Genomic DNA, 24,198 nt, shown 5'->3' with positions numbered 1-24,198 from the left:
TCATCCCATTCTCCGCATGCAGATCATGCAACCATATGAATTCATCGGCTGGCTGTCCTTTTCTTGTAAGTATTCTGTGTGTGGTAGACTGGTCGGGTTGTCAGTTTAATTTGTCACTTTTACTAGTACAAAACGGCGTTTGAATGTGTCAAAGTCAGCAGCGATGGGATCGAGTCGAGAGCCTCGAAGTCTCCTCGTAATGTCAATTCTTCTAGCTGTAATTTTATTCATTAATTAGCAGCATAGATGGTCGTGCTGATTTGCGGAAGTCATTGAAATTAAGAGTTTACCAGGCTGTAGTACTGTAATTAGTCAATCAATTTGTTTAGAGCATAGAAGCACTCTGCATCTTGAGTCACCTTTTGTATATTCGTATATTCAGTAATAAGTACTCTCTCTACTTTAAAATATTTTAAAAATATAGGATGCATTTTGTTTCGTTAACACAAGAAACCTTATAGTACTACAAATGAAATTAATACGTCTAAGTGCAGGTACAATAGCAGGCTATAAGTCAACTGCAAACATATTTTAAGAAGATAAATGAGGAGAGAGAATGGCAGCGGGCTACAGATTTATAGCCAACTGTAGCACGGACTTCAAGACACAATGTGCGTATGACATGTGGGATCAGATATTAATAGTGTAGTATGTAGCTATTGTATGAACGGACTATTAGATTGGCTATAGATGAATTGGAGCTAGTAGTTGGCTATACTATTAAACTTGCTCTAAGATGGAGGGAGGAATACAAGTGGCTGCAATTAACTACATTGATATGTAATTAATCAGGGATATGTATTAGCAAGGATCTCTTGAAGTAAATGAGCTCTTTTTTCTACAGTTCTTTAAGCCTCAACTTGATATTATATCCTACTGGGAGTTGCCAACTAAAAAAGCTAACGTGCATGCTATCACGAAACTAGTGTTGCATGTGGCCTCAAGCACTATAAATACCCATGCAATTCTTCACTCAAGACTCATCTCTTCCTGCAGTCATAGCTCATAGAGTAAGCTATAACAATGGCGGGTACTAAGCTTGCAGCTCTTGGGTTCGTTGTCCTCTTAAGTATTGGACTAGCCAGTGCTGCAAGAGTAGAAAGATACTCTAGTTCCCAGGGATCTGGCACGGGAGGCGGTGAGGGTGGAGGATCTGTGAATGGTGGAGGAGCCGGGAAAGGAAGTGGGGTTGGGTCTGGTAGCAGTAACTATTACGGTGCCCATGCAAGTGGTGGAGGTGGCGGCGGAGGTGGTGGTTACAGTCAATACGGTGGATCAGGATCTGGTAGCGGATATGGCACGGGCTTAGGCTCTAGCCAGACCTCTCAAAATGGATATTATGGTTATGGCGGGTCATCCAGTGCTGGCGGTGCTGGTGCTGGTGGCGGTGCCGGACAAGCCGGTGGTTATTGGCCATCGTATGGTCATGGGTCTGGTAGCGGTACCGGCTCAGGCTCTAGCGAGGCTAATAACTACTGGAGTGGACCATATGCAAACGCAAATGCCGGTGGCAATGGTGGTGGTAACGGCCAAGGCCAATATGGTGGCCGTGGCGTTGGTGCGGGTTCTGGATCTGGGTACGGTGATGCGAACCCTTAATTTCCTTCGTAAAGGAAATTAAAGAAATGGAGCCTACCATCTCATGTAATGTCTAGAAGTATAATTCGTTATCATTTGTTTGTACTTGTTTCATACGTTGTTCTACAAGAAATAAAGGGCTTCATTGTTTCTGTAAAATTCAATATATAGTACTGTGTCACTAACGAGGAGATCTATGTATGTTTAGAGTACATTGCTATTCTATCAGATGGTTATACACTGAGGATGTCTATTATACCAATACACGCAAAAGTCATTGTCTTTATGCTAGCTGAAAACACGTAAGAATTAAGAAACATAACATATTTACACAAGACTTTTAGCTAAAAACATGCATGCTGTTGCATCCAAAGGGAGAGAGCGTTGCATTGGTTGGTTAGATCACACAAGGATGAAGCATCCGACGCAACAAATGGCCATGCATGCCACCACTTGTCTCAGCCAATTGTGGCCTATGTACCACCCATACGTTTTGTTCTATCTACTCAATGTCCCTTGTGTCCTGCCAGGAGTTTTAATTTCTTGCGTTTTCTGAAGGTACTGAGTAACAGAGATATATATGCACATTGTTAATAAAATGCACGATTTCAATTTGATCTCACTGATTGGCCAGATGACAGAAAGGATGTACAACAAATTTCCTCTGTTTGGTCAGAAACTCAGAATATCACTTGACCAAGAAAAGAGATCAACATGCAAGCAGTTCAACAATAACACAACAGCATACGACAATAGTAACTTTCTAAAAAAAACATATGACAATAGTTCCATCAGAAGATCAACATATGCTACATCCACATCCATGTATAAATTAACATGCTCCAGTCACCTCCGTCGGAGTAGATCTGGCAGACGAGGCTAACAAAGATGTGTCTCCTCTGTCCCCAGTGGCAAGATCGGTGTGGATCTAGCAGCGACGGCACCCCTACTCTCCTCTTCCAAATCTGGTGTCTCCCATATCACCATCGCAAGATCGGTGCAGATCTGGCAGCGGCGACGCCTCCACTCTGCTCTCCCCTCTCCAGCTTTGCATATTGAGGCCATAGCTCTGCTCCGAATCCCCTTCTCATTTCACCACCCCAGAAGGGTGCCAACCAATGGCGAATAGGTCGATGATCCAGCCATGTCGGTGGTCAATGATGCCACAACGGTGGTCAAGGAGGCTCCCTCCTCCTCCTCCACCATCAAGCTCTAGGGCTGGCGGGCAGCCTAAGCAGAGAAACGTCGGAGGCGATCGAGGAGGCGGCCTTGATATCGATGAATGCATATGGTTGCATGATATGCATGTGTGGTAGTAGGCTCTTTTCCCCTCTTTCTCCGTTGCGCTTGTTCTCTTGCTTGTCCTGTTAGCTATGTTGCCACTTTCTCTCAATTGGCCACCACCTCTCAGGCAACGTTTGGGGTGGGGGACATGTGTGGACCATGAGGTGGGGCCACGGGCTCACCCAAACACAGAGCCACAAGCTGTGGTTTCACGAGGCGGATATGAAGCATGAGGGTCCTTGCAGAGGTGATGTGTTTTCTCACAAGAGCATGGTACTGGTTTGAAAAGGGAACTCAGCTCCTACATGGTGACCTGGGGTTACACTCCACGTAGAAGCATTGGACATGGCCTTAGAAGAAGTTCAATGGTATAGACAACTACAAGCTCAAAAAATTAACACGTCATCTACGAACAATCTAATAGCCAATCTATATGGTAAATATATACTACACTAGTAATTCCTGACCCACCTCTCATACACGCATAGTGTCTATGAGCCCGTGCTGCAACTGGTTATAAATTAATATGTAGTAGCACATTTTTTCTCTATCTTTTTTTTTTCACCTAAATATAAATCTGATGTGATAATTTTTAAAACCCATTTATATTACTTATTGTACTCTTTTATATGACATAGGCGTGGGACATGGCTGGCGTGCATGTGGTTCTCCAATCTTGACTTTCACATGCAAGGACACACCTTATGTAAGTGCTAATCAATTGCTCAGTACTTACTCAGGATAATACAAGCTTATCTAGCTTGCAATGCCATGCAGTTTCCGGGATTTTGACAAAGGATGGTGTATAGTTTATAGTGGAAAACGTTGTTTACAGGGCATACTTGCACGGTTTTTTGCACACAGTATTGTTCGTTGCTTAATGTTTAGAATTGTATTCAGTAATCCACCCCACGTATTGAAGCATTGGCATGTACTAGGGCGATAGATTAATATTTGAAGCACTATTGATTACTGATTTTTTTTCATCAAACAGCTAATTAATTGAAGCAGATATACGGTAAGGCATGATGTTGTTTAACTGTATATAGTGATTTATTTTGTCATTCAGACGATCGATCGATCTGCAATTTCCGTTTATTTTACCCAGTGGTACAAACTAATGTACATTCACCCTAATTATTATGTACGCGTGTATTAGTCGCAAGCCTTCTTTTCGTACACATATATACATGTATCTAGAAGTTCTTACAATTAGGCATTTTATCACATAAATAACGCTCCCTCCATTAATTCTAAATATAAGGACACAACTACATTTTTCACATATTTCATCATAATATACATAAGACATGCATGCATATAAACAATTAACTAGCACCTCCTCTCCACTAAATTATTATTTTTAAAATCCTTCAAGATCTCTAATTTTATTAGGTACATACATTGTATTTATTAGAGTGATCTACATAAGGTGACAATAATTATTTTTAGTCTTAGTGTTAAAAGGATAGTTGTGCCTTACATTTTCAAACGAGGGAGTATATTACAGATTAAATTTGGTTAAAGCTTTATATATAGAAAAACAAAATATTTCATATATTTTAAAACAGGGAACATTAGTAAAATGATTATGTCAGCGCCTCAATCTCCGCATGCAGATCATGCAGCCAACCATGCATCTCCATCGGCTGTGCGTTCTTATTTCCTTTTGTTCTGTGCGTGGTCGAGTTTGTCACTGACAAGAGCGTTTGAATGTGTCAAAGTCAGCTGCGATGGGATCGAGAGCTTCGAAGTCGTCGTCTTCTGTGTAATTATATTCATCAGTAGTAGTAGATCGATATGCTAGTGCTGGTTTGCGATAGTTAATTAGTGCAACTAAGAGTTAATTACTACTCCCTTTACCTCTTTACCTTAAAATATGACTTAACTAGTGCTCTACGATTAACTAGTGCTCTACGATGTAGAATTGTATATATATACACACATAATTAACTAGCATATCTCTTTCTTCTAAATTCATTTTTGTTAAATCCTCCACTCTTTAACATCTCTTACATTCGGTGATTCCAGGAATACACGCGCACACACACGTCACTACTTCACATGCAACACCGCACTCACACATCCTCGAATACGCGTCTAACACATACTCAAAGGGATGGAGACCAGCGATATATTTTTGATCTCACTAAATTTCTATTGAAAGTCCACTTGTGTGTATAATGTTTGTGGGTATCAGGATTTCAATCCTGGTGGGTGGAGTCATGCATCTATGACTCCACCATCCGCCGATGCTTCCCGCTTGATATCGCTTACATAGGTGCATGCATTGTATGTATTTGTTGAGGTGATTCAAACAAAAAGGTAATAATAATTCTTTGTTGATATTTATGTTATTGATATTGCATCTTTTATTTTATGATATATCTAGTAACTCTTCTCTCCTAGACGATCCAGATGTTAATATGCTCATCATTAGGTAAACATAGGGCCTATTTGGTAGAGCTCTAGCTCAGCCTAAGTTTCAGCTCCACATAAAATAGGAGTGGAGCTGGCTGGAGCTATCGCTATCACAAAATGAACTAGAAAGATAGAGCTAGGTTTATGTTGCTCCACAACTCCACTCTGAACGTAGCTCTTAGAGTTAAATTTAGAAGTTGAAGCCTTACCAAACATGCCATCAATACTGTGAATTTTCACAGGCCAAGAACAGTGAAAGAACAAAATTTTGATCTATCGAGGAGCTAGTAGCGCTCTTGATTTAAAGACCCTATTGTTTAGAACATTAGGACTTATTTAGAGCATAGAAGCTAGTGCTAATTACTTCTGTAAGTACATGAGCTTTGTCTCTTTGGTAAACAGTTCTTTAAGGCCTCAACTTGATCCCTACTTAATGAAGATGCCAACTAAAAGACTAACGTGTGTGCTGTTAAGAAACTATTGTTGCATATGGCCTCAAGCACTATAAATACCCATGCAGTCCTGCACCCAACACTCACCATTTCCTGCACTCATAGAGTTAGCTAACAATGGCACGCACTAAGCTTGCAGCTCTTGGTTTCGTTGTTCTTTTAAGCATTGGACTAGCCAGTGCTGCAAGAGTAGAAAGATATTCTAGTTCCCAAGGTTCTGGCACAGGAGGTGGAGAGGGAGGAGGATATGTGAACGGTGGGGGAGCGGGGAAAGGAATTGGGGCTGGGTCCGGTAGCAGCAACTATTATGGTGCTCATGCTAGTGGCGGAGGAGGAGGCGGAGGTGGTGGTTACAGCCAATACGGTGGATCGGGATCTGGTAGCGGATATGGCTCGGGCTCAGGCTCTAGCCAGACCTCTCAAAATGGATATTATGGTTATGGCGGTTCATCCAGTGCTGGCGGCGCTGGTGCTGGTGGCGGTGCCGGACAAGCTGGTGGTTACTGGCCATCCAATGGTCATGGGTCTGGTAGTGGTACGGGTTATGGCTCTAGCTCCGCTAATAATTACTACGGAGGACCATACGCAAATGCTAATGCTGGTGGCAATGGTGGTGGTAATGGTCAAGGCCAATATGGTGGCCGTGGCGTTGGCGCAGGTGTTGGATCGGGATACGGTGACGCCAACCCTTAATTTCCTACGTAAAGGAAATTGTAGAAAATGGAGCCCAACACACCTTGTTTGTTGTCATGTCTATGATGTACAATTTGTTCTCATTTATTTGTACTTGTTCAATGTATTATGCAAGAAGAAATAAAGGGCTTCATTGATTCAGTAAAATTCTGTAGTGTGTAACTAACCAAGATCGAGATCTAGCTATTATGTTAAGAGTGTAATGCCACTCGGTAATTCGATGGTTATATGGATGGAATCGGTCTAGTCCATGAACGTGGACCATTCAAGTGGGCCAACACAAGCTAGCAATTTCAGAAGGGGATCATAAAATAAACTATCGAACATGTTCAAATTATAGGTTCAAAGGAATGCTGATATGGACTTAGTTAATTAATTCGTGCTAAGCACTTGAAAGGTTTCCAAATGTGAAACTAGCTGCAACTCTTTGGGCTATACTCCCTCCGTTTCGAAATGTTTGACGCCGTTGACTTTTTAGCATATGTTTGACCGCTCGTCTTATTCAAAAAATTTAAGTAATTATTAATTCTTTTCCTATCATTTGATTCATTGTTAAATATATTTTTATGTAGGCATATAATTTTACATATTTCATAAAAATTTTTGAATAAGACGAACGGTCAAACATGTGCTAAAAAGTCAACGGTGTCAAACATTTTGAAATGGAGGGAGTATATGCTAAGGAGGATTTGGTTTACCATGTATATATATGCTGACAACTCACTTGTTGGAACCTTCAGATGGTAGCTGTGTCGCTAGGTCAGACTGATGTAATTATTATTATTATCCTGATAATAAGCCAGTCACACAACTACACAAATTAAACATGAAGCCCTAAAAGTCTAGCAAAACATGGATTGGAGTATTCTGTGGTGTGTATAGAAAATATCATGCAAACTCATTTCCTGAGACCTTGTAATCTGCCTAGCAAGTGTATAGTCGGTTGCCACGTAGAAAGGAGATAAAACCTACTCACACTATCGAGATTAGGCTAGTACTTCTATATATAATGCCATTGAGCTGTTGTCTGGTTCTGCAATATACCCACTAGTTTACCATTAATTCCAAAATCTATTCATTATCAGTTACTGCACCATTTGATCAAGCAAGCGCGTAAATATAAATTCCCTCTCTATCTCATTTCCTCATTATTTTTTTCAGCTAGCCGGGCTGCACTGGCTTGGGGCCCCTTGTAGCAAAACAATTATATATAGTAGATAACAAGCAAGCAACTAGCAAAGTTTAGTACCACACACCTTGCTAGTTTGCATAGAGTTAGACTGGTTTAAAAGGCTTGAAGTCCGACGACTAGCTAGTAACACAGGGTTAAAGACCTTTTGGGTTAAGCGATAAAAAAAAGCGCAGTGTCTTTTACAGTGTAGGTGTGGTCCAACAAATAAAAAAGGCGCAGTGTTTTTATCGACGACGTTTTACAATGTAGAGATAGGGTATTTAGAGTATATTATCACACATAGCACAGCTGTTTGGCATGGGGGAGTATCCCCATTGTTCATACCCTTGGAGGACAGAAGCAAGGGCCAGAGCTAGCAGTATGTTAAAAAAACTACTATTCCCTCCGTTCCAAAAATAAAAATATAATCCTAGATTTGAATCTGGGCATACACGGTTTGAATCTGGACATAGTGTATATCTAGATTCAAACCTAGGATTAGGTTTTCTTTGGGATGTAGGGAGTAGAGTCTAGAGCTATGGCTTCATGTGGTTCTTCAATTCCATCCTGACTTTTCACATGCAGGGACACACATGCATTATGTAAGTGCTAGTCAACTGCTTAGTACTTATCAGCATAACCTATACTCCTACAAGCTTACTCCCTCTGACCAAAAAAACAGATAACCTAGTACTAGAATGTGACATAGTACGAGGTTGGTTTTTTTTTTGGGACGGAGAGAGTATCTAGCTTGCATCGTCCATGCAGTTTTTGAGATTTGACAAAAGGATGGTGTCTAGTAGTAGAACATTGTTTACATGGCATACTTGGAAGGTTTTTTGCACACACTATTGTTTGTCACTACTAGAAAAAGCATTTTTTCCGACATAGGGGTCTTATTTTCGCAGACGGACATGACCCTTAGAACCAAATGATCGCCTACAAAAATATAAATCGGGGTGAAATTCGATGTCCGCCTGTGAAAATCTATTTTCGATGTCCGCCTGCGAAAATCTATTTTCGCAGGCGGACCACTTAAGCGGTGCCTGCACCACTTAATTGGTCCGCCTGCGAAAATAGACTGGAATATAATTTCTAAGTCCTCACACCTCTCCTCCCCTCCACATCTCTCCACCTTTCCCCTCCCCTCATCGGCCTCTCCCCTCTCCTCACCTCTCCTCCTCTCCCCTCCCCTCACTTCTACTCTCCCCGACGGCGGCTCCCGGCGGCGGAGGGCGGCAGCGGTGAGGAGGCGAGGCGGCGCGGCCGAGTAGCGCGACGGAGGAGGGCGGCGCGGCGCGGCCCGTCTCTCCCAGATTTGGAGGGGCTTGGGGGAGCGCGGCGGCGGCGGTGGGCGGTGGCGGCAGAGGGCGACATCGGCGAGGAGGCACGGCTCCCGGCCACGGCGGCGGCTCCCCTCCCCCCTCCCTCCCAGATCTGGCCGGAGGAGGGAGGGGGGGAGGCCGGCGGGGGCGGCGACGGCATGGAGCGGTGACGGCGTGGGGCGGCGGTGCGGGCCGGGCAGCGGCGGCGGCTCCCCTCCCCCCTCCCTCCTAGATCTGGCCAGAGGAGTAACGGGGGGGGGGGGGGGGGGGAGGCCGGCGGCGGCGACGACGGCGTGGAGCGATGGCGGCGGCTCCCGGCGCGGGCTGGCAATTTTTTTTTTGTTCGTCCCTTCCATTTTCGCAGGTAGGCCGTTGCCCCGACTGTGAAAATCGATTTTCGCAGTCGTTGTGGTGCGGGCGGACCTCTCTCCACCCTGCGAAAATTAGTTCTGGCCGCCTGTGAAAATTAGTTTTCTAGTAGTGTGTTGCTTAAAGTTTAGAGTGCAATTATGTATTCAGTAATCCGGCCCACGTATTGAAGCATTGGTGCTGTACTAGGGCGATAGATTTGAAGCACTACTATTACTGATATTTTTTTTCCTCTCCTCACAATTCACACAGCTAATTAACTGAAAGAGATCGACGATCGACAAGACACATGATGTTATTGTACGGTATATAGTGGTTAATTTATTTTGCCATTCAGATGATCAATCGATCTGCAATTTCCATTTATTTTACCCAGTGATCCCAATGTACATTCACCCTAATTATTATGTACGCATATAATCATCGGAAGCCTTCTTCGTACACATATGTTCATGTATCGAGAAGTACTTACTCCCTAGTTAGGCGTTTTATGACATATATGATATGCAACAGATCAATAGTTGGTCAAAGCCTTATGGAGAAACAAAATACTACATCCGTTTTTTAATAGATGACGCCGTTGACTTTTTTCCACATGTTTGACCATTCGTCTTATTCAAAAATTTTATGCAAATGTATAAGATATAAATCACACTTAAAGTACTATGAGTGATAAAACAACTCATAACAAAATAAATTATAATTACATAAATTTTTTGAATAAGACGAATGGTTAAACATGTGAGAAAAAGTCAACGGCGTCATCTATTAAAAAACGGAGGGAGTATGTCTTACTCTATCCATCCTAAAATATATATACGATGTCGATAACCTTTTACATAACATTTGACCATTTGTTTTATTCAAAATAATTATATAAATATAATTTATTTTAGGAAAAAAAAATCTGAATTAAGCACTGAACTATATATTGAGCTACTACGAATTACCCCCATAAACTACAAAACTAGACATTTTACACCCCAAATTCTTTAGACCGGGCAAATAACCCCCTAACTCAATCCGGAGCGATTTTAATCTACGTGCCACATACATGGCAATTCAATCAGCCTAAAGAATATTAAAATTTAGTGGGCCCTATGTGTTAGCATCTTCTTCCTCCTTGTTCCTCCTTCCCCAATATCTCTCTCCCCAGTCTGATTTCTCTCTCTTCTCCCTCACTTCGCTCTGCCTGGTGGCCAGTGGTGCTTCTAGCGGAGGACGCAACAACCTCCGCCACACCGTCCCCATCCCCAACCTCCACCACGCCCTCCATGTCCCCAACCAACACCGTGCCATTTCCAACCTCCACTGCGCCGCGTTGCTCCACCTAGCCCGCTTCTAAGCTAAAGATGTACGCTAGTGATGGGGCCACTGGTGAGAACGGATCGCGGGAACACGTGACCGCCATCGATGCCGACATTATGATGCAAGGCTGTCGTGGTGGTCGTATCCATGGTTTTGCTCCTCCTCGTATCATGTCTCACCTGCACGGAGGGAAGGATGCACTACCACAGGAGGCACCGGAGAGCGCCGCACCGCAAGCACCACCACAGGGCGATGATGAGTGGCGACAACCACGTCGCTACCTGTCGCGTTGCCTCCCGACTTCAATGGTGGGGAATAATCGGTCGAGCTGATGGGTTTGCCTTCGGGCGTCGAGGACGCACCGCCCCAATGGTCTTTGTGAGAGAAGCCTTGTCCAGCGATTCATCCTCCATTGAAAGCGCCCGAGACGTCGCTAATCCCGGCTAGGCCACTGTCACCTTCGCCGTCGTCGGTCATGATGCCATCGCATTCTCATGCTAATACGAGGAGAGAGAGAGAGAGTGAGTGCAGGAGAGGGATTGGGTTGAGGGAGAGATGACAATTGGCCCCATTGATTTTTATTATTATTTTATTGCTGACTGGATTGCCACATTGACGTTATGTGTAAAAGCTCGGGTCAGGGTTATTTGTCTGGTATGAATAGTTGAGAGTGTAAAATATCTAGTTTCGAGTTTAGGGGTAATTTGATCTACCATGATTTTTTATGGGTAAATCGGACTTTTCTTTATTTTATCGTGACTTGTTTTATTAGCAAAGAAACTACAATCTTAACTTAGGCTGCTTTCGTTGTGATGAGTTCTGGGGGATTGGGTGAGAAAAGGACATCGTATTCCGTGTGCACGCTTCTCAAACTACTAAACGGTGTATTTTTTGCAAAAATTTTCTATAGAAAAGTTGCTTTAAAAAATCATATTAATCCATTTTTGAAATTTAAAATAGTTAATACTCAATTAATCATGCGCTAATGGCTCATCTCGTTTTGCGTATCTTCTCAATCTTCTCAATCCCCCTCTCCTCAAACTCTCTCTTATACTTCTATGTATTTATACTAAATTTTTGAATAAAACGAATTTTCAAACTGTTATGTAAAAGTTCAATGATACTCCGTATCATACATTTTTTTGTTAGAGGAAGTAGTATATATTTTTTAAAACAAAGGGAACATTACTAAAATGATTATGTCAGCGCCTCTCGCTCATCCCAATCTCCGCATCCAGATCGCAGCCAACCATTCTTTCTTGTATTCTGTGCGTGGTCGACTGGTCGATCAGCTGTCAGTGAGTCAGTTTGTCACTCAGTACAAGTTTGTTTGAATGTGTCAAAGTCAACTTCCATGTGAGAGCCTCGAAGTAGTCGTCTCTGTGATGTCAATTCTTCTAGCTGTAACTATATTATACTTCATTCATCATTAGTACTGGTCAGAAGTGCAACTAAGAGTTAATTACTCCATACTCATCTTAAAATAAGACAACTATTTTTTCCGATGTTTCATAATATAATATGCGTACATATACATGTAAATAATTAACATATCTCTTTTTTTCTAAATTTGTTTCTAAATCTTCCGCATTTAATATCTCTTATATATATAGAGAGAGATTACATGGAAACTACACACGATACCACACCATACACCCACGAAACCAGCAGAATATCCACGATCTAGCCCACTTACCTTTGGGTAATATTTATGGCCTCAGGGTTTAAAATATAGTAGGTGGAGTCGTGCACCCACCAGTCTTACCGGTGCTTCTCGCTTAACATCTCTTGTATTGGTGCATGCATTGTACATATTCATTGAGGTGATCCAAACAAAATATAAATAATAATTTTTTCTTGATATCTATATCAATGGTAGTTACGTCTTATATTTTAAGATAGAGTATGTAACTCTTCTCTCCTGGACTATCCAGACCTTAATATGATTATGATTAGTTAAACTCAGTGTTGTGAATTCTCACTGGCCAAGAACAGTGAAAGAACAAAATTTTGAGCTATCAGGGAGCGAGTAGCGCTCTTGATATAAAGACAATACAACATTGGTTTAGAACTTAATTTGAACTTTGGGACTTTGTTTAGATCATATACTTTCAGTTCCATTTTATATCAACTCATTGTTTGATGGTAGATTAGCACATAATAAGTAATACACATGCTTGCAACTATTTAGATATACATATATGTAATAAATCTAGGCTGTTTATTTTATCGGTCAAACAATACTACTTAGTTAGGATATACTGTGCCATGTAAACTCTAAACACAAGAGAAAAATTAGAATGTGAGTTCGTTCATTAAATTATTTCTGGAAGTACATGAGCTTTGTGTCATTGCTACAGTTCTTTAGGCCTCAACTTGATCCCTAGCTAAATTAATGAAGATGCCAACTAAAAGACTAACGTGGATGCTGTTAAGAAACTAGTATTGCTTATGGCCTCAAGCACTATAAATACCCATGCAGTCCTTCACCCAACACTCATCGTTTCTTGCACTCATAGCTCATAGAGTTAGCTAACAATGGCACGCACTAAGCTTGCAGCTCTTGGGTTCGTTGTTCTTTTAAGCATTGGACTAGCCAGTGCTGCAAGAGTAGAAAGATATTCTAGTTCCCAAGGTTCCGGCACAGGAAGTGGACAGGGAGGAGGATATGTGAATGGTGGGGGAGCGGGGGAAGGAATTGGGGCCGGGTCCGGTAGCAGTAACCGTTATGGTGCTCATGCAAGTGGCGGAGGCGGAGGTGGTGGTGGCGGTTACAGCCAATACGGTGGATCGGGATCTGGTAGCGGATATGGCACGGGCTCAGGCTCTAGCCAGACCTCTCAAAATAGATATTATAGTTATGGCGGGTCATCCAGTGCTGGGGGTGCTGGTGCTGGTGGCGGCGCTGGACAAGCTGGTGGTTATTGGCCATCCAATGGTCAGGGGTCTGGTAGTGGTACGGGTTCTGGCTCTAGCTACGCTGATAATAATTACTATGGAGGACCATACGCAAATGCTAATGCTGGTGGCAATGGTGGTGGTAACGGTCAAGGCCAATATGGTGGCCGTGGCATTGGCGCAGGTGTTGGATCGGGATACGGTGACGCCAACCCTTAATTTCCTTCGTAAAGGAAATTCTAGAAATGAGCCCAACACACCTTTGTTTGTTGTCATGTCTACGATGTACAATTTGTTCTCATTTATTTGTACCTGTTCAATGTATTATGCAACAATAAATAAAGGGCTTCATTGATTCAACAAAATTCAGTAGTGCGTAACTAACCAATATCGAGATCTCGCTACTATGTTAAGAGTGTCATGTCACTCGATAATTCTATGGTGATATGGATGAAATCGGTCTAGCCCATGAACGTGGACTATTTAAGTGGGCTAGAATAAGCTTAACTCGTTCAAATAAAATATGGGACAGATCTAATTCACATCCCTTAACCGTAAAACCAGGTAATATCGACTGCTCTAAGTATTAAAACCTTGCAAAATGACTCCCTCATCTCTTTTAAGGGTGGTTTTTTTTGCTGACATGGCATATTGATTTATTTCACACGTGATGCTTTGGCATCTACACCTATGTGGCAATCATATCAGAAACAAAAACCAAATAAGTAGCTATAGGACCTACATGTAAGGGACATGCGAAAATAAAATAGAATCTGTGTATGTCAGCTTCCAGTCTCCAGGAGCCAAGTTTTCTCGTTGACCCCCGATTTTTTTTTTACTAAATCAACGAGGTGGGGGGGGGGCTTCCTCACCTGAATTTGTCATTTCATTGAAGGGAAGAGTGTAAGGTTCATTACATCGAGTTTAGAGTTTGTAGGGGAAGAGAAGATTTCTTTCCAAATAGAAATTACATGGCGATCTTTAGTCTTGATGTTTTCAGCCCACATAGCAGCCTCACACACATAGTGTTGTAGACATGATGCAATCGAGGGGACTTGTCCTCTGAAGACAACATCAAGTCTATGATTCCACATTGTCCAGAAGCAAAGGAGGTAGAAAACCTGAAAATGTAGAATAGACTTCAGCTGATGAAACAAGTTCACATGTGAGCCTCTTTGGATCCCTCCATGGCTCTTGTATTATCGATTCTGCTCCCGCGCGATTGATTGCTCCATGACCACCCCCGATTGATTGCATTGCGAGTACTTGCAATGGAGCTAGCGTTAATTTAGCAGGTTTTGCAGCTAGCCCTGTTGCGCATTACAGTGGAATCAAGTTTTAGTCTTTTCTGGTATGAAAGAAAACCCAATCCTGTTATGTCAATGGAAGCCCTTAATTAAATGTTGCCCCAAATCATATCTCTATTGTATAATTTGAGTGTCGCTTGTTCGCCTGCATATATATAATGCCAGAGTTATATAGTTCTGGCAGCTATATTACCAGCTCGTATGCAATTTAATGTCGCCTTTCGTCTGCCGCATGCGAGAGGTCGGCATTGGTGAGGCGTAGGTGGCCGCCACCGGCATGGAAGAAGAACGGCGACATCGGCAAGAAAGAGGCTACGGGGCAGAGGAGAGAGAGAGAAGGGGGGGATGGGGAAGAAGGGGAGATACTGGCATGTGGGTCATGTGGGTCCTATGTGGTTTTTACTCCCTCCGTCCAAGATTATAAGGGTTATTCCCTATGTAGCACTAATTAGAGAATAAAAGTGGATCAATGGACATATAGAAGTACACATTGGAACATTCAACGAACTGCAAAATGTACTATTTAGAGAATAAAGTGTTGCTTTGGCAGGTTGGGAATGAACTTAGAAAATCTGACGTGAGTTTTTGTCAGAGCATATTTTCCACCACATCTGCATTGTTTGTGCCACTTACAGAGTCACAATTTGAAACTCAAATTTTAAACATGCTGCCCAAAATTAAACAGCACTACTACGAATAACCATGAGCTTGTCAGATGAGTTGATCGCTGCTGTACCTAGCTCATTGGGATAAGCAAAATCCCCTATAATTAGGGACAACACAAAGGGCCGTTATCCCTTATAATATTGGACAGAGGGAGTATTTCCTTTTGAAATATAATACTTCGCAAGTCTCAATGACATGTGGGTTCCATTGTTGCTTCTATTTTTTGTTTTTGTTTTTAGTGCCACATAAGTGCTATGTCAGATGAAGATCAGGTCAACCATGCCATCTCGGCGTTATGTCAATATAAACCACTCTTAAACAATCGAGGGAGTTGTTTTACACGGTTTTGATACTTAGAGGAATTGCTATATCTTTTTGCGGTTGATGGATACGAATTAGATTCAACCTATATTCGAGGGAGTTACATTGGACTTTTTCCATCCCACTTAACCAAGTCCGCAGTTGATTGTCAAGTCTCACATGGATGAAAATTACCCAAGGCTATTTAGCTAAGCCCAACGTGAGCTCCAATCGACATATACCCGCCAGCACGATCGTGTCTTAATGTCACTAGTTTTCTTCAATATATGGGCCTGTTCACTTTGATGTCATTTTCAACCTTACCAAATTTTAGTAAAGTTGCCAAAAAAGTGGCTACATTTAGTTTGCTACCAAATTTAGTAACTATATAAGAAATTCTACCAAAATTTTGGCAAAACTATGCCAAAATTTTGGCAAAAATTTGGTAAGGTTTTTTTTTTTCATCAAAGTGAACATGCCCTATATCTCTCGGAGGGATTAAGAGAGATGTACATAATGGCAGTGTTACTAACAAGGTATAGCTTCAAACTACGTAAATTATGAGAAACTATCGAACATGTTCGATAGTTTATCTCATAATCTCTGCCAGAAATCAGAAATGCTTAAATTTTAGGAGGGATTATGAGATAAACTATCGAACATGTCCGAATTATAGCTTCAAACCGATGCTCATATGGACTTAAGTAAGTTTTGCTAAGTGCTCGAGAGGTTTCTAGATGTGAACTAAACTAATTGCAACTCTTTGAGCTATGCTAAGGATTTAATTTACCGCATGAGGGCAACTCGTTTGTTAGAACCTGCAGATCGATGGTAATTGTCAAACTGATGTAGTTAAGTCCATCTTGATAAGCCACTGCATAGAACTACGCAAATTAAACATGAAGCCCCAAAATTAAAGCCTAGCTAGCACAAAGGATGAAGCTAGCATTTCCTGGGGTGTATTAGAAAAGTTTCATGCAAACTCATTAATTTTCTGAGCCACCTTGTAATCTGCCTAGCAAGTGTTTAGCTCGGTTGCCATGTAGATATTAGGAGAAAACGTACTTACACTATGGAGATTAGGCTAAGCACTTCAGTAATGCCATCGAGCTTAATCACATGAATTGATTATATATAACAGCAAACAAGCTTAATCACATACCGTAGAAAATGGTATAAACTGATGTACGTATGATCAAGTTGTTTTCCTCTTAACTCATCAATGTATCATGTTATTAATCTCAATTCTCAAGACGATCGATCTAGGGCATGTTAATTTTGAATGGATATATACAGATGTAATGAAGCACATCGAACGGACATGTTAGAGGTAATGGACAGAGCTGGCCATATAGCAAACTACTGGAGCTAAATAGATCCTGTGGTTCTTAGTTGGATCTTGACTTCTCACATGCAGACACATTATGTAAGTGCTAATCGATCAACTGATTACTACTACCTCCGTTTCACAATGTAAGTCATTCTAACATTTCCCACATTCGTATTGATGTTAATGAATCTATATATATATATATATATAGATTCATTAACATCAATACGAATGTGGGAAATGCTGGAATGACTTACATTGTGAAACGGAGAAAGTACTTACCAGCATAATAGTATAAGATTATCTTGCATTGTGGAAGTTTCGAGATTTGAAAGAAGAATGGTGTCTACTACTAGTACTATTAATATACTCCTCCATCTCAAAATATATCACGCTAGTACTAGTTGAGACATACTACTCTGTCAAAAAAAAAAAGGCAAACTCTAGCTACGAATTTGGACACGTATATATCCAAATTCGTATGTAGGATTAGACTTTCTTTTCGAACAGAGGGGTATATATCATAAGACTTATAGTACGTACTAGGATATATATGTTTCATCCGGTACTAGGTTGATATGTGTAGTACTGTACTGTAACACAGGGCATACTTGGATGTTTTGCTGACATTTCTGATTGTTCAGAATGCATACAGTTTCAGTAATCATTAATACTGGGTCGATAGAGATTTGAAGCAATATTACTGATTTTTCACAGCTAATTAGGACTGATCTACTGGCTATAGTGATATTATTGCAAAGTACTACAGCGATTTCTTTAGTTTGCTTCCAGACCATCGATCTGCAATTTCCGTTTCTTTTACCTAGTGGTACCAATGTACATTCTATACAAATATCTATATATATCGCAATCCATGAACATTATTAGTAAAACGATTATGTCAGCGCGTCTCGCTCGTCCCAATATAATCTCCTCGGGCAGATCATGCAGCAGCAGCCATATGCATATTCATCGGCTGTGTGTTGTTTCTTGTATCCTGTGCGTGGTCGGGTTAATTTGTCAGTCTGTCACTTACAAACTGCGTTTGAATGTTTCAAAGTCAGAGCTGCAAAAGCGATGGGATCGAGAGCCTCGAAGTCGTCGTCTCTCAGTATTGTCAATTCTTCTGCTAGCTGTGTAACAATATTCATCTGTAATAGTAGCAGATGCTTGTGCTGCTTTGCGCAAGTCACACTGACACACTAAGAGTTAATTAAACTCTTCACTCTCGTAGGCGATCTCGATCTTAACATGCTCATGACTAGCTTAACTCAGTTATACTACTCTCTCTCAAAACAAAAAAAAAAAAAGTAAACTCTAGCTACGAATCTGAACACATGCATGTCCAGTTTTATAGGTAGGATTGTACTTTTTTTTTTTTTGGGACGGAGGGGTAGGTGTTTGAATTCTCACCCAGAGCCGTGAAAGAACAAAATTTTGAGATATACTGGGAGCTCTCTTGATTCAAACATATAACTATATATTTTGGTATATATAACATTGGTTGAGAACTTAATTTAATTTGGGAGTTTGTTTACTGCACATAGAGAAGCTAGAACTATATATTTTGAGTTCCATTTTCTATCAACTCATTTTTTTGTGATAGATTAGCGCATAGTAAATAATATAATACAAATGCTTGCAATTATTTAGATATGTAATTTAGTTAGGATATATATATTTCATATAAACTCTACACAAGAGGATGATATGGTTAAATTATTTCTGGTAGTAAATGAGCTTTGTCCTTGCTACCGTTCTTAATTTAAGCCTCAACTTGATCCATAACTAAGATGTCAACTACGAAAAAACTAACGTGGATGCTGTTAAAAAGCTAGTTGTACATATGGCCTCAAGCACTATAAATACCCATGTACTCCTTCACCCAAAAATCATCTCCTCCTGCCCTCATAGTTCATAGAGTTTGCTAGCAATGGCAGGCACCAAGCTTGCAGCTCTTGGGTTCGTTGTCCTCTTGAGCATTGGACTAGCCAGTGCTGCAAGAGTAGAAAGATACTCCAGTTCCCAAGGTTCAGGTACAGGAGGTGGAGAGGGAGGAGGATATGTGAACGGAGGGGGAGCTGGGAAAGGAGTCGGGGCTGGTTCTGGTAGCAGTAACTCTTATGGTGCTCATGCAAGTGGTGGAGGTGGCGGCGGAGGTGGTGGTTACAGCCAATACGGTGGATCAGGATCTGGTAGCGGATACGGCACGGGCTCAGGCTCAAGCCAAACTTCACAAAATGGATACTATGGTTATGGTGGGTCATCCAGTGCTAGCGGTGCTGGTGTTGGTGGTGGTGCCGGACAAGCCGGTGGTTACTGGCCATCCAATGGTCATGGGTCCGGCAGTGGTACGGGCTATGGCTCTAGCACTGCTAATAACTACTACTATGGACCATATGCAAATGCAAATGCTGGTGGTAATGGTGGCGGTAATGGTCAAGGCCAATATGGTGGCAGTGGCGGTGGTGGAGGAGCTGGAGTTGGATCTGGTGACGCCAGCCCTTAATTTCCTTCGTAAAGGAAATTTTAAAAATGGAGCCCACTATGTTTCGTACCATGTCTATGAAGTAGAATTTGTTCTCATTTATTTGTACTTGTTTCATGTGTTGTGCAACAAGAAATAAAGGGCTTCATTGATTCAGTAAAATTTGGTAGCATGCGACTTACCATGACATTTATGCAAATATGTTGAGATGTTCATGTCGTTCGATTGGATAGTTATATGATGATGAGGATGAAAGGGAAGTTATTAGGGAACATTCATCACTCATGATATGTAAAAAATGGACTTTTTATAGTCGGACGGCTTAAGAGATCCGCCTGCAAAAATTGATCTTCACATGTGGCCGGCCATCGGACTCCTCCCTACACAACTATATACTCCCTCCATCCTAAAATATTTGACGCCGTTGATTTTTTAAAAAATGTTTGGCCGTTCGTCTTATTTAAAAAATTTAAGTAATTATAAATTCTTTTTCTATCATTTGATTTATTGTTAAATATATTTTATGTATACATATAGTTTTACACATTTCACAAAAGTTTTTGAATAAGACGAATGGTCAAACATGTTTAAAAAAGTCAATGGCATCAAACATTTAGGGAAGGAGGGAGTACTTCCTCTGTTTCATATTATAATACTTTCTAGCATTGCCTACATTCGTATATATGTAATATATATATATATATATATATATATATATATATATATATATATATATATATATATATATATATATATATATATATATATATATATATATATATATATATATATATATATATATATATATATATATATATATATATATATATATATATATATATATATATATATATATGTCTAGATTTATTAATATATATATATATATATGAATGTGGGCAATGCTAGAAAGTCTTATAATATAAAACGGAAGTAGACAATAACTATGTAGGCGGGCAATCACGACCAAAATTAAATACAGTCTATCTATGAAAACTATGGCCTTCCAGTGAAAAATCGTTTGTCTAACTGTGGTTAATCCAACTCACAAGAGAATTATGGGCAACTCGGAGGAAAATAACTTTGCATCTATTAGAGAGTACAATTAATCCCCTCATTCTCCTTCAACCTCTCTCTCACGGAAATCTATTATTATATACTAAAAGTCCATTAAACTTCCTACAAACGCTCTCAATGCAAGCTGCCACGTGGTTTCCTCAAAACGCTCTCTTAAGTCGCCACGTGGCACAACAAAAGAGTTGAGAATCCCCTAGGGCCCGCACGTGCAGTGCATGGGTTATTTTCATAACGTGAACTAACGAAGATTAGTTCCATATATAATTGTGTATGGGAGGTAAGAGATTCGAAATTAATGTCAAAGCAAAATCTAATCACATATGGCAAGAATCTTGTGCAGCGCATGGATTTGTCATGAATAAACGAAGATTAGTTCCATAATTGTGTACACAAGGCAATATTTCAAATCTATCTCAAAGCAAGCTTGCTTAGTTTCATGAGGCAAGACTACATATATATACACCGGCTTGCATACATATATGTACACCTCACCAGCAACACCTTTCAATCCGTCTGCAACACACAATTTTGGTGGCTCCATCCTCCCGTCCTCTACAATAAGAGGTCTGCGGCAATTTGGACGAGTCATCCTTGCAATAAGAGGTCTGCGGCACCAGCCCAATAGCTGACGCCCGATCCATTAATTAAGGGAAATACTTTCTCCTTCCGTCCTAAAATATAAGAATCTAGGATTGAATATGATGTTTCATAGTACAACGCATCTGGATAGACTCCCTGTCATGATACATTATAATAGGAAACATCTCATTCAATCGTAGGTTATTATATTTGAGACGGAGGAAGTAGATAGGACATAGCCACTGGAAAGGAATCCTAGGTTATTATATTTGAGACGGACGGAGTAGATAGGACGTAGCCACCGGAAAGGAAGGGAGATAGAGAGAGCAGGGCGGGCAGGTCGACCTAGGAGATAACTATTTTTTTTCATGTACCTATTTTTTTCAACCATAAATTCATAAATTTTTTCACCGAGAGACCAAGTCATAATGTAAAAAATCATAATAACAACAAAAAAATGATATTTTAAATAAGATCCCGCGCAGTTCTTCCTAGTTAATCGAACAATGCCTCAAGTAGGCTAACACAAGCTAACCCAGTAGTATAAATGGTCTTTGCGTGTTTGCAGTCAGCCAGAGCTTCCATCGGTATACTCCGATTGACTTGTATAGTTATGTCTGAGTAATTGTATGTGGACTACCTTAATTTCTAAACTTATTCAAATATTTACGTGTTCTATGGTTGTAGTTACAACATTCAGCTGAAAACTCGTTGTTCACCTGTATGGCTCTAATTTGTGGGAATTACGTGTTGCTGGGTTAGAGCATCACCAACAGAATGTGTATAATCCAACCACAAAATTATTTACTGGGTTTTCTAAATTGAAAATAGGAAGTGGAAAAACTCCTCTCTCCAAGAGAAAACTTAAATTTAATTCCAAAAAAGTAAAAGTGTATTCTTCTATTAAACTACCAGCCAAAATATTTTTTTTCCATCGACCCCGCGTAAAAAAAGATTGCTCCTCCACTTGCATGATCTCCCCTCCCTACGCACAAAGAGAAAAACCTCGCAGGAAAGAGAGATTGGGGTCGGCAGGTGCGGCGTCGCTTTACCTTAAATGAAGAGAGAGCGAAGGATGGGGTTTCTAAAAAATTAGGATCAATATAGGATATCTGTTGGAGGCATGTTTTTTTTTACCAAAATCCCCCCAAAAAAAAAGGATTGAGGATAGAATAAGGGCATTGTTGGTGATACTCTTAGTCTGGTATAAGCCAGGAACCGGTGTTTCGAATAGTCAACTATGATATTTAATGATCAAACTTCTCAAATACCTATATCGGAAAATAACGTCAACTATAGCTACATATATAAAACCTTACACAAAACACAGTCTTGAAAAGCCTAAGACTGTTAGCTAGCCCAAGATAAGCTCCGACATAACAAATGGCTTTGCCATCCATTCTCTCTGGTATATGTTGTGGCACGTTTGCTCACCTACAAGTTATGCCCTCGTCTAACGAGTTTTTTCTTTAGTATATCTCTCAGAGGAAGTAAGAGATTTATATACTCTCTTCTCCTAAAATAAATTTATTTTTCAACCATTTCACACATATCAATAAAATAAAAAAAGACTAAAATACCCCTACTTTATCAACTCCCAATGCAATTCCCACTTTATCTACTGCCAATGCAATTATTCCTTAATTTCAAAAACCCCAATGCGATGATTATTTAAAGATAAATTTATCTTGGGATAAATGGGAGGTGCCAGAAATAAACTTATTACTATGAGATGGGGGAGTATATTATAGTGTTAGTAAGAAGATATTTACATATATCATCTGTCTTTATAGCGGCATTTCGATCAACTTTTAAAATAGTGTTTGAAACAACTCCAAAAGTACCTACAGACCTCCGATTTGGCTAACAGGTAACCTCATCATGTGCTTCTTGGCTTATAATTAAGCCACAATCAACATTTAAAATTTGAACTTAATTTTAAATTATCTTAGGTATTTTTTTTCAATTTTTCTAGTCATGGCTTTTGAACCACTAAAGGTTAAAACTAAATATAAAATTCTACAATTAAATTATTTTTTTATTTTATTTTTCTGCGGCTTATCCGCCGAGGCCAACCGAAGTGATACTAAGGTCATGGCGACCTCCCATGGGTTGGGTTGGACAGCATTGCGGCGGCCATAGGCATTGTCATGCAGTGGAAGGAAAGACTCTCACCTTATGAGCTCGAGCCGGCCCTGTTGCTGAAGAAGATAACGATGAAGCGATCGAGCAGCCTTAGGAACTAGGGGAAACTAAAATAACATAGAAAAGTTTGCCCCACCTCTCTGTAGGATCGTATATAAGAATCAAACCTACCAGATAAAGGTGAATGATAGAATCACCAAAAGCCAAATCTTTTTGGAATTAATAGATATCTTTGACCAAATTAAGCTTGAACCGACCATCATGTATGCGCCGGTCTGTCTGAAAGTTAGCTATTAATCCATCCAGCATGAAGTGAGTGGTCCATATATCCGACCAAGTCACAGCATCGTCCAATATCTAGTCCATCACTCCGTCCCCATTGCCGCTGCCGGCCTGTCCGCCTCGCCGGTCCATCTGAGCATTCCATGCCGAATCGACCCTTGAAATACATAAAAACATGTTTTAATGTAACTTTGAGAAGTAGATCAACTTATTGCATCAAGATGTGTTTACAAAGTGCATCTAAAGCACTTTTCTCTTAACTCACGAGCTAGAAATAAAACCTCAAGCAAACTTTTTTCTCCTAAACAACATTCATTTACAACTGCAAATTCTAACCTTTTAAAACTTGGACTCCAATATAAATTTAACTCCGCTTCCCACACGCACACAAATTCCCTTATATGACGTATGAAAACCTTCATCTTCTCATGCATTATTTTCTAGCCTTAGTATCCCATATGATCTCTTTGGCCATCTAAAACCTCAACTTCTCCCAATTCTAGTCCTCTGATCCCTCACCAGCGATAC

At 40.5% G+C, this 24,198-nt stretch overlaps 4 protein-coding genes across 4 annotated transcripts; all 4 read left to right on the top strand.

Moving 5' to 3' along the window:
* Positions 1–983: 983 nt before the first annotated feature.
* Positions 984–1,737, top strand: LOC107279011 (glycine-rich cell wall structural protein 2-like). Its single transcript, XM_015757855.3, has one exon. It carries the CDS (start codon positions 1,024–1,026, stop codon positions 1,597–1,599), a length of 576 nt encoding a protein of 191 aa, XP_015613341.1. The 5' UTR covers positions 984–1,023; the 3' UTR covers positions 1,600–1,737.
* A 4,085-nt stretch (positions 1,738–5,822) lies between these two features.
* Positions 5,823–6,569, top strand: LOC9266532 (glycine-rich cell wall structural protein 2-like). Its single transcript, XM_015757881.3, has one exon. It carries the CDS (start codon positions 5,853–5,855, stop codon positions 6,426–6,428), a length of 576 nt encoding a protein of 191 aa, XP_015613367.1. The 5' UTR covers positions 5,823–5,852; the 3' UTR covers positions 6,429–6,569.
* A 6,532-nt stretch (positions 6,570–13,101) lies between these two features.
* Positions 13,102–13,862, top strand: LOC4348784 (putative glycine-rich cell wall structural protein 1). The gene has a single exon (XM_015757904.3). The coding sequence runs from the start codon at positions 13,140–13,142 to the stop codon at positions 13,716–13,718; it is 579 nt and encodes a 192-aa protein (XP_015613390.1). The 5' UTR covers positions 13,102–13,139; the 3' UTR covers positions 13,719–13,862.
* A 5,134-nt stretch (positions 13,863–18,996) lies between these two features.
* LOC4348783 (putative glycine-rich cell wall structural protein 1) lies at positions 18,997–19,752 on the top strand. Its single transcript, XM_015757746.3, has one exon. It carries the CDS (start codon positions 19,036–19,038, stop codon positions 19,609–19,611), a length of 576 nt encoding a protein of 191 aa, XP_015613232.1. The 5' UTR covers positions 18,997–19,035; the 3' UTR covers positions 19,612–19,752.
* Positions 19,753–24,198: the final 4,446 nt, after the last annotated feature.

Source organism: Oryza sativa, chromosome 10, assembly GCF_034140825.1.
Source record: "Oryza sativa Japonica Group chromosome 10, ASM3414082v1".
Taxonomy (NCBI): domain Eukaryota; kingdom Viridiplantae; phylum Streptophyta; class Magnoliopsida; order Poales; family Poaceae; genus Oryza; species Oryza sativa.
The sequence above is the reverse complement of the archived record's forward strand: the minus strand, read 5'-3'. Positions and strand labels throughout refer to the sequence as shown.